The sequence below is a fragment of the Octodon degus genome, unplaced genomic scaffold, assembly GCF_000260255.1.
Source record: "Octodon degus isolate 3935 unplaced genomic scaffold, OctDeg1.0 scaffold00058, whole genome shotgun sequence".
NCBI classification, from domain to species: Eukaryota; Metazoa; Chordata; class Mammalia; order Rodentia; family Octodontidae; genus Octodon; species Octodon degus.
The window spans coordinates 1,038,128-1,049,547 of NW_004524634.1; the positions used below are offsets into that span (position 1 = coordinate 1,038,128).

At 40.0% G+C, this 11,420-nt stretch overlaps 1 protein-coding gene across 1 annotated transcript in view; it reads left to right on the forward strand.

Moving 5' to 3' along the window:
• The window catches only part of Snrnp27 (small nuclear ribonucleoprotein U4/U6.U5 subunit 27), a 12,499-nt gene extending 1,829 nt beyond the window's left edge, over window positions 1-10,670 (forward strand). Inside the window, exons 2-6 of the mRNA XM_004634045.3 lie at window positions 263-383; window positions 1,309-1,421; window positions 2,264-2,343; window positions 7,677-7,741; window positions 10,285-10,670. Of these exons, the coding sequence (XP_004634102.1) occupies window positions 263-383; window positions 1,309-1,421; window positions 2,264-2,343; window positions 7,677-7,741; window positions 10,285-10,339 (434 nt within the window). The 3' untranslated portion in view covers window positions 10,340-10,670. The remainder of the gene's footprint in view (window positions 1-262; window positions 384-1,308; window positions 1,422-2,263; window positions 2,344-7,676; window positions 7,742-10,284) is intronic.
• The last annotated feature ends 750 nt before the right edge of the window (window positions 10,671-11,420 follow it).

The window sequence follows — 11,420 nt, forward strand, 5'->3', positions numbered from 1 at the left end:
GGAACCGGGGATTGAACTCAGGCCCTTGCACTTGCCAGACAAGCACTTATTCTTACTGAGCTATCTCCCCGGCCCATGGTAAAATGTTAATGGTTTGGCTATATTGGGTCAAAAATCATCGTGAAACCCGTCCCTACTTGTTTGTTTCTTTTGACCTTTTCAATGTGACTACTAGAAACGCATCATATTATATTGCAGCATAGCTCTAGATAATTGAAGCACTGTACTTTCTGGCTTTGCAACTTTTGTGTGTATGTATTAGAACGTAGGCGATCCCGATCTGCTTCCCGGGAGAGAGAGCGTCGGCGCCGGGAGAGGTCCCGATCGCGGGAGAGAGATCGCAGGAGAAGCCGCTCTAGGTCTCCACACCGGCGGCGCTCCAGGTGGGTGGGAAACAGAAACCAAGGAGCTCTGCGCGGAGCTGCAGAGAAGCCGGGTCACTGCTCTGACTTTTGTTTTTATCACGTATTAAGCGATTCACAGCATAATGAAATGGAGGAAACGTAACCGCACTTTATTCTTACTGGGAGTCGAACTTGGGACCTTGTACTTGCCAGGCAACGTGCCACTGAGCCCTGGCCCCAATCCCATTTTATTCTAAAGTTAATAATCCCTTAGCAAAATGGAGTTACACTCAAGTCAAAAAACAAGTATTTTGTATTTTTGTTGTTTTCAATTAACCTTTTGATGCCAACAATTTACACACACCTGGTAGTCTATAATAGAAAATCTTAACCATTAACTCAGTTAATAAGCATCAGTTGCTGTTTAAGTGGGGTTTAGGAGATTTGTTTGTAATTGTTAGAAACTTTTAAGACAGTTTTTTCTGCCTCATGAAAAACATTCTAACCTTGAATGCTACACTGAATGCAACTAAAGACAAAGGAGCAACCTGTTTTGTTTAATTTTTATGTATTTGGTACAGGGTCTCACTATACAGCTTGGACTCGTGATCCTCCTGTTTCAGCCTCCCCAGTGCTGGGATTACAGGCCTGCGCCACCACGCCCAGCCTTGGTGGCTGGCTCAGTGTGCCTCAGGGGTGGGACCAGCACAGCGTGTGGTACTGGGGATTGAACCCGAGTCTTTGAGCTTGCCAAGCAGGCAGTCAGACCACTGAGCTATCTCTGCAACCTGTATTTTTAATAGGGTCAGAGCCACCCAGGCAGAACCTTTTTCTCACTCTGCTCTGGGGAGTGTCTGGGTCTGGTTCTGTTTAGCCTTGACCTCCCAAGAATCATGTATGTTTGTGTTTATCAACAGAGTTGCCATGTATGTCAGTTTCTAATACCTTTCTGTATAAATACTAGATCTCCACGGCGACATAGATCCACATCTCCTTCTCCTTCACGCCTGAAAGAAAGAAGAGATGAGGAAAAGAAAGAAACAAAGGAAACAAAGAGCAAAGAACGTCAGATTACTGGTAATGTTATCAGACAAATGGTCTTGTTTAGAAAATTTCAGTCATGATAGAATTATGGAAGTTTAAGTTTTAGACACTTCAGTAGTAAGCTTTCTATAGTGTTCATTGCATATGGTTTTGAGATTTTTATTGTTCCTTATAAAGTTCACTAAGTGCTGGTTATGTGTGGTGCTCCTGATAGGGAAGGGTGCTAGGAAGGGTAGTTTAAAACATGAGAATATTCTGTTTACCAACTAGGTAATGTTGGGCAGGCATGTATATAGCTTAACAGCACAAGCACCTTCCTGGCAAGCACAAGGTCCTAAGTTCAATTCTCTGTACCAAAACCCCTAGGTAATGTCCCTTCTGGTATTAGAGGTGGTCCTGCCTAAGACCCCAGGGAAGGAGTCCAGTCTTGTCTTATACCCTAAGTTGCATTCTGAGTTGTTGTTTTTTTTTTTTTAACTTTCTGTCTGAATTTCAGGGGACTTTTTCTCATTAGATGTATCTTTCTTTTTGCATGTTCTCTGCTAGTGAGATGGAATATCTTAATCTCTTGCTGTTCCTCATATTTGTTTATATATGTTTTCAAAAATGATATGAGAGTTCAAAAAAATGTGAGACTTTCTTTTTGGGGGGGAGCTTTCCTCCTGTGTTTTTTTGTTTTTGTTTTTGTTTTTTTTTTTCAGAACTGGGGGTTGAACTCAGGCCCTTGCCACGCAAATGCTTATTCTACTGAGCTGTCTCCTCAGCCCCTTCCTTTTGTGTTTTGAGAGAGTCTCACTGTGTAGTCCAGGCTGGTCTTGAACTCACTGTGTGATCCAAGCTGGCCTCAAACTCCTAAAATATTGTTATTTTTACAGAGGAAGATTTAGAAGGCAAAACAGAGGAAGAAATAGAAATGATGAAGTTAATGGGATTTGCCTCTTTTGACTCCACAAAAGTAAGTAAAACATAAAACCAGTTAAACATTCTGATTTGAATTAATGTGTTTTGCCTGTCCTGTTTTCCCGTATTCTTTTACTATCACTTAAAATTTCTTTAGCCGTAACATATTAACTTCCTGGTTAAAGGAGTTGAGAGCACAGAATAGTAAGCATTGGAATGTCATTGCAATTCAAGGAATATTGTCAGAGTTGATATTTTAGTTAGATCTTTGTTTTTTCCTTTTTGAGACAGGGTCTTACTAAGCAGTTCAGACTGGTCTTGAGCTCACTTTGTAGCCCAGGCTGGTCTTGAACTCTTGATGATCCTCTTACCTCAGCCTCCTGAGTGCTGGGATTATAGGTGTGCACCACCATGCCTGGCTCAATTTTAGTTAGATCTTAAAGAATGAGTAGAGGTTAATTAGATAAAAAGAGGAGGAAGCTGTGTAGTTGTATGCCCTGTAGTTGTGTAGGTGTATTCTGGGAATTTCAAATCCAGTGACTGGTTAAAGGATGCTGGAGAGGTAATGGTTGTGACTGTGGCTACAAGTGGAAGTCAGAATCAGATTATGGAGGGCTTTAGTTGCATGCCCAGGGACAGGGCTGGTGCAGCACGTGGTGCTGGGGATCAAACCCTGGTCCCTGTGTTTGCCTAAGCAGGTGCTTAGTCTGCTGAGCTATCTCACCAGCCCTTAATAGTATTGTTTTTATTTATTCTGTTTTGATTTAATTTAATTTAATTTTTTTGTATTTTTTAGGAAAGGGTCTACAGGGTGTTCAGGGTCTCACTACTAGATCAGACTCATAATGATCCGCCTATTTACAGCCTCCCAAGAGCTGGGATTACAGGCGTACACCACCATGCCCAATCTCAATTGCTCACTTAGTGCACCCCTGGGGCAGGGCTAGCATGGCAGGCCAGGGGATTGAACCCCTGGCCCCTGCACCTGCTTGCAGGTGCTTTAATCTGTTGAGCTATTTGGCTGGCCCTGATATTACTGTTTTTAGAAGAATAAGAAAGGAATTTGTTAGAAATATGTCTTTTGGGGGCTGGGGAGATGGCTCAGTGGAATAAGCACTTCCCTGGCAAGCACAAGGGCCTGAGTTCAATCCCCAGTCCTGCCAAAAAAAAAAAAAAAAAAAAAAGAAATATGTCTTTTGTTCTTATTTGGTTTTATTGTGGCCTGATTTGTATATGAAGTTCCTGAGAGGTGTAAAAATGGAGCTACCCTGTCAGTACTGAAGGTATTTAATTGCAAAGGAAACATTAGATCCTATAAAAATTGTGGCGTACCATGTGATCATTTAGTGTTAGGGGTTTTTTTTGGTCCTGTTCTCTTTTGTTTTGTTTTTTCTTTTTTTGACTGGCTGGTGTGGCATGTGGTGCTAGGGATCAAACCATGGTCCCTGCACTTGCCTAAGCAGGCGCTTTAGTCCACTGAGCTATCTCACTGGCCCCTGTCCTGCTCTGAAGATGGAACCCAGTGCATCTAGCCCTGTGCATGCTAGATAGTTCCTCTATCCCTGAGCAATACCCCCATACCAGTTGTTTTCCAAGACCTCTCCAGGGTATCAATTTAGTTCATGTGCTGTTGGCTTCATGACTGTCAGTTATAAGGTCTCTTCCCTTATTCTTGTTTCAATAATATATATCTTACAATATTTCTATCATTGATCTGCTGTTGGACCTTTTCCTTTTTTTAACATGGTTCTGGGAACACAAGCCATCCCATGGTAGGCAGACACTCTGCCACTGACCTACACTCTAGCCCTATGGTGAGGCCTTTTCAAATGCCAGTGTGGTCCTGTATTTTCCCTTCTACTTTAAAATTTTTCTAGAGATATTCATCATTTGGTTATATTAGGAATGGATAATTTTCTCTCCTAACATGTAAATAAATCAGAATGGGACAATATACAATTCTTTCCAAGCTTCTAAAAATCAGTTAGCCTTTAGAAATTGAATTTAATAAAAAGATTATCATTGCCAATAAAGTGGCATATTGTCTAGCTACTTGGGAAGATAGCAGTTTTGAATCTGGGCAGCCTGGGCAACTTAGTGAGGTCCTGCCTCAAAAAATAAAAGAGACCAGGGATGTAGGTCAGAGATAGAGCACTTGCCTAGGTGTGTAAGGCCTTCAGTTCAGTTGCTAGCACTACCAAAAAAATGAGTGTCATTTATTTTCAAGGCCAGTATTTCCAAATTATGCTATCTTCTATTCATAGGAGATCATAATCATACTTCAAATGATTTCCTTTCCTTTCCATGAAAATAGATGAAAACCGAAATAGAAAATTGAGTGCAGAATATTTCCCTTTCTAATACTCTCTATGTATCCAATGTAGCTGTCCACAATGTCTGTCTTTCCCCTTTCCTCTGTCTTCAAATAAATTATCTTAGGGCTGGCCAGATAGCTCAGCAGACTAAAGCGCATGCATAGACAGACTCAGGGATGGGGGTTTGATCCTTGGTGGGCTGTGCTAGCCCTGCCCCCAGGATACACTGAGACTGAGACTGAGACTGAGAATGGGCATGGTGGTGCACGCCTGTAATCCCAGTGCTTGGGAGACTGAAAACAGGAGGATCACTATTAGTCTGATCTGTGTAGTGAGACCCTCTAGACCCAGTACTAAATACATAATAAATAAATAAATAAATAAATAAATCTTTATCGAAAGAGAAAAAAACAAAAAAAAGCTGAGTTATGCATATTAATTTTAGCTCCACTTCAAATTCATAGCTTACCTTGTCTTTGGGCAAGTGAGTCCAAATCTTTGTTTCTTCCCTAATGCAGAAGTCTAAGGGTATGCTACACAGATAGACTGTAGTGAGTACTCATGAGTGTGTGTGTGTGTGTGTGTGTATGTGTGTGTATGTGGGGGGGTTTTATGTATTTGGTACAGGGTGTCACTACACAGCTCAGACTCATGATCCCCTTATTTTCAGCTCCCTAGCACTGGGATTATAGGCGTGCATCACCACGCCCAGACGCGGTGGCTTGCTCAGCTCGTCCCAGGAGCAGGGCTGATGCATCATGTGGGTCAGGGAGCAAATCCTGTTCCCTGCACTTGCCAAAGCAGGTGCTTAGTCTGCTGAGCTATCTCATTGCTGAGCTATATTGCTGGCCTTGTTTCTTGACTTTAGGTAGTGATATTCATGTAACAATCTTTTCTTTTTTCTTTTTGCCTTTTTGGGAAAGGGTCTCACTGTGTAGCTCAGGCTGATCTTGAGCTCACTTTGTAGCCCAAGCTGACCTTGAGCTCACAATGATCCTCCTGCCTCAGCTTCCCAAGTGCTGGGATTACAGACTTGGGCCATCATACCCAGTTTAGCAGTCATTTCTTTGACCTTCTGTTGCAGTAGTGTAGAATATGAGAATACAAATGGGACTCTCGGATATATCCATATCCTTCCCTTAAGGTGTAGTCATAGGGGCTGGGGAGATAGCTCAGTAGCATAAATGCTTGTCTGGCAAGCACAAGGTCCTCAGTTCAATCCCCAGTACCGCACAAAAGAAAAAAAAAAAGATTTCACATATGCAAAAAAATATTTTGGGGCCAGGGAGATGGCTCAGTAGAATAAGCTCTTGCCTGGCAAGCGCAAGGCCTGAGTTCAATCCCTGGTTCTGCTAAAAAAAAAGCAGCTTGTCGTCAAATGTGGCACACACCAGGAATCCTAGCACTCTAGGAGGGTTGCCCTAACTCTGAGTACCTGGGCTGGTAAGATAGCTCAGCGGTCTAAAGTACCTGCTTAGGCAAGCTTAGGCAAGTGCAGAGACCATGATTCAATCCCCAGCAACACATGCTGTGCCAGCCCCGCCCCCAGGGCAAGCTGACTGAGCTGGCCACACACACACACAGTCTGAGTACCTTAGTGACTTAGTGAGACCCTGTCTCAAAATAAAAAAAACAAAACAAAACTGAGTACCCAGTACAGCAAAAAAAAAAAAAAAAACCAAAAAAAACCAAAACAACTTGTACTTTCATAGGAAAAATAACATCATGACTTACAGTTCTTTTTTTTTTTTCCTGGAGCTGGGGACCTGGGGATCGAACTAAGGCCCTTGTGCTTGCCAGGGAAGCGCTTATTCCACTGAGCCATCTCTCTAGCCCAACATTTCTTTTTCAGTAACCTACATTTTAATAAAAGCTAGTCATGAGGGCCAGCAAGATAGCTCAATGGACTAAACACCTGCTTAGGCAAGTGCAGAGACTGGGGTTCGATCCTCAGCAGCATATGCCACATGGGCCCCACTCCTGGGCATGCTGAGCTGGCCACTGAGACCAGGTATGGTGGTGCATGCCTATAATCCCAGTGCTGGGGAGGCTGAAAACAGGAGGAGCACTATGAGTCTGAGCTGTGTAGTGAGACCCTCTACCAAATACATTAATAAAGTAAAAAATAAATAAAGTTAGGCATGGTGGTGCATACCTGTAATCCCAGCACTAGGGAGGCTGAGGCAGGAGAATTGCTTAGTGAAACACCAGCCTGGGGTACATAATAAGTTCAAGACTAGCTGGTCTACAGTGAGACTCTGTCTCAAAAAAAAAAAAAAAAAAAATCATAATTATAATAGGTAAAATGTAAGATGCTGTGTAGAAAGTCCAGTCAATGTTTAGGAGTTTAGAAAAAACTGCATTACCCGGCAGCTGGACAGTTTGAGTTAGCCCTTGAACGATAGCGAAGAACCAGATAGTTGATTAAATGGGACAAGGCAGGTGGTCTGGCAAGAGGAACAGCATGGGAATAGGTGGGTATGGTGAGTGCACTTGGCTGGATCTAAAGGAGCTGGAAAAGAACAGAGGCACTACTTTTAGAAAGACCAAAGTCTAACGGCTTAACTGTAGTGTCCATTGTTCTGTATGCTGCTTCTTGACTTAAAGATCAAGATGCGCAGGATTGTGCAAGAAATGGAATCAGAAAAATGGAGACTATTTGAGCTGTGACTTAGCAATATTATGAGCTACAGTTATAGGTTAAATTTTGTGTGAAGGTCAATTTTTCTGGAGATAATGTGCACAATGTTTATCTGGTTTCAGAAGATTATTTGACCCAAAAAGATTAGGATTGGCTACCCAACTTACCATTGTAATTTGCACATAATACGTGTGCTATGATTGTTTGCTGATTTGAACATTGTACTTGTTTATGTGTGACTATAAAAATGTGTGCAGAGTTGTTATGTACTTGAGAGTTCATGGGATATCAGGTTTTAAAAGTCCTTATATTGGACTTTTTTTTTCCTCTTTACTGGATTTAGCTATTTAAGTGTGTCAGTATGATCTGCCTCTTTGATCTAGGTGTATAATATATCCTCCCTATTGTTTTTTATTTTTTGTTTTTCTCCAGGGGAAGAAGGTAGATGGGTCTGTAAATGCATATGCCATAAATGTATCTCAGAAGAGGAAGTACAGGTATGCATAGATCCCCATTTTGTTTGAACTATTAAAATCAATTGCACATGTCTAAAAAACCCTTATAAATGGCTAATCATGTTTATTTATGAAATATATCAGTTTTCCATGCTTTCCTTTATTGAAGTATCCTCCTTATATTTTGGTTTTTTTTTTTTTACGTTTATTTAGTGTGTGTGTGTGTGTGTGTGTGTGTGTGTGACCAGCTCAGCCCACCAGGGGGCGGGGCTGGCCAGCATGTGGTGCTGGGGGATCAAACCTTGGTCCCTGCGCTTTGCCAAGCTTGTTCTAAGTAGGTGCTTTAGACCACTGAGCCATCTCTCCAGCCCCATCCTCCTTATATTTTGGTATGTTAAAATTCTTTTCCAGTTTATGTGGACCAAATAGCTACCATAGACAGGCATAATCAGCTTAAATGCTCTAGGACTGTTGGTAATAAATTCTTTTTTTTTTTTTTTTAATTTTTTAAAATTTTATTTGTGTGTGTGTGTGTGTGTGTGTGTGTGTGTGTGTGTGTCCAGCTCAGTCCACCAGGGGGCGGGGCTGGCTGGCATGTGGTGCTGGGAGATTGAACCGCGGTCCCTGTGCTTTGCTAAGCTTGTTCTAAGTAGGTGCTTTAGACCACTGAGCCATCTCACCAGCCCAACAACTAGGATTCTTTTTTTTTTTTTTTTGTGGAACCAGGGATTGAACTCAGGCCTTTGCGCTTGCCAGGCAAGTGTTTATTCTACTGAGCTATCTCCCTGGCCGGGTAATAAATTCTTCAAAAAATCAAGCCTCAAGTGTTTGGGGTTTCATTTCAATATAATTGTATATTTATTTACAATAAATCCCTTCTGGGGCCTGGGGAGATGGCTCAATAGAATAAGCGCTTGCCTGGCAAGCGCAAGGGCCTGAGTTCAATCCCCAGTTCCGCAAAAAAAAAAAATCCCTTCTGAACTATTTACTTACATTGATCATGTAAGGATTTCAACTGTGTATTCTTCTGTTAGTTATAGACATATCTTATTTGTACTTAGAGATGGAACAGATTGTATTTGAAATCTCAAAGTCAAGACATATTCAAATGTTGCCCTCTTATTTTTGTCACTGATAAAAGACTAATATTCCGATTAATTTAGACTATGAGGGGCTGGGGAGAGAGCTCAGTAGAATAAGCGCTTGCCTGGCAAGCACAAGGGCCTGAGTTCAATCCCCGGTTCCGAAAAAAAAACCCAACTTAATTTAGACTATGAATAATATAACTTGAGAGTATTGTGGGCTAAGTTTCTAGAATTATTATGAACAGTGTTTCGTAAAATTACCTGTGGAGAGAACCATTGCAGCATAGAGTTTCTTGATGTAACCTATTTTGGGACTTTTCTATTTCTTTTTTTTTTTTTTTTTTTGCAGAACCAGGGATTGAACTCAGGCCCTTGTGCTTGCCAGGGAAGCGCTTATGCCAATGAGCTATCTCCCCAGCCCCAAGACTTTTCTGTTTTTTTAAACTAAATGTTTATGGGGCCAAGGAGATGGCTCATTAGAATAAGCTCTTGCCTGGTAGGCACAAGGGCCTGAGTTCAATTCCTGGTTCCACCCAAAAAATAAAAAATAAAAAAATAAATAAACTAGATGTTTGGTATTACCTAAAATAACTATGGAGTTTTAACTTTTTGTGTGTGTGGTATTGGGGATTGATCAATCTTTTTTTAACTGTGGAGGGTGGCTACTGGAGATTAAGCCCAGGCCCAGAGCACTTAGCATATTACCACTGAACTATAGTCCTTTTTATAATTTTTATTTTTATTGTTGGTGGAACTGGGGATTAAACTCAGATCCTTGTACTTGCCAGAGAAGCGCTTATTCTAGTGAGCCATCTCCCTGGCCCTAATTTTTAAAACAGTTTTGAGATCTTGCTGTGTTTTCCAGCCTGGCCTTGAATTTTAATTCTCTTGCCTTGGCCTCCAGGTAACTGGAATTGTAGGTGTGCTATTACCCCTGACTCAGTAGATTTTTTTTTTTTTTTTTTAAAGTCTGTAGAATCTTCCCAAATAATTTTGAAAGTATACTTCCATACTGCAACTTGGAATTTAGAGAAATCCAAGACTTTGACTTAAAAGTAAAAAAGTTAAGTATGGGATACAGGTGTAGCTAGCGCAGTAGTAAGACATTTGCTTTGGTCATGGGTTCTATCCCCAGCACCACAAAAAGAAAAAAAACTAAAATTAAAAGCTGAATGTGTTGGCATAAGCCTGTAATACTGGCACTTGGAAAATTGAGGCAGGAGGACCCCTGTGAGTTCAAGGCTGCCCGGGGCTACGTAGTGAGTTCAAAGCCAACTTGAGCTACAGAGCAAGACCCTATCTCAAAAAAAAAAAAAAAAAATTAAAATTAAAAAAATAATAATAATAATTTTTGCCCAACATGCATTAAACAGCTTTGAGTTGTTTCTACCCTGAACCTTAGCATTTTAAAGATGGTTTTAGCTTAAACACTGGGCTAGTAGGGGTATGTATGTGTATTTCAGATTTTTAAAAATAAACAATGGTTTTCTCTTCTCCTAGGCAGTACATGAACAGAAAAGGTGGCTTCAACAGACCTTTGGATTTTATTGCATGAGAACTAAAATATTGAAGAATGATTTTTCCCCCTCATCTTGGTTGGAGTGTGGATTTTGTATTTTGTATTTAATATGCATCAAAACCAGGATCTCAGTTCTTCCTTCTTATAAAGTAAGAAAATCTTATTTATAATTTCCTCCAAAAGAGAACAGTTAAATACTTTTTTTAAAAAAGGAAATAACATTTAAGGCAATCATCAGCCGTATATTGTTTGTTCTTATTCCTATGGAAACTGTATATGTTTTCTTCTTGGATGCTTGTTAGAACTTTTTAAAAAACATGAAAGTAATTTGGCACGAGTTTCTTCAATAAAGCAACATTTCTACCCATTTTATATTTGATAAATATTTTTATTACTAGATAAAAAAAAACTCTAGACGTTTTCACACACAGATTTAGACAACTTTGATTCTTAGCAGTTTAAAAATTGGAGAATGAAAAAGTATAGCTTTGGATTTTTGTGCCCCTGCCCCCAGAAATTAGCATATATTGTTTTTTCCAAATATAAAAGGAATGTATGTTTATTATAAAAAATACTTGAGAGAAATAAAAAAATTAAAAGTAAAGCCAAAAATCATCTAATATCTACTCCCAGAAATAATAATAGCATTAACATTTTGGTATGTGTGTTTCCAGACTTCTGTGGGTATATTTGTATTTCTCAGCTCCACCTATAAGATCAAAATGTATATACATTTCTCTTTCTCTTAACCTTTTTTCCCCCGTGTATTATGCTCTTTTATTTTAATACTCTTAAACTGAGCAGTTGTAGATACTTACTAAGGAACAGTGAGATTTTCCCGTAACTCTGAGTTATAATGAAAACTGGAACTATGGTCTCTACTACATCTACATTTTTATCTTTTTTTTTTGCACATTTTTCTATTTGATCCATTATTTCCTCAGGTTCAGTTCTAAATGTGACATTACTGGGTGAGGCTAAGTGGTCATGTTATGCATGTTTTAAGGTTTTTGATGTGTATAACTAGAAGATAAAATATAGAAGCTATATATGTGTAGCTATAAGGTAAAATATAGCATTCTGATTTCATAAACATGCACAAATAGTAGGTGTAATT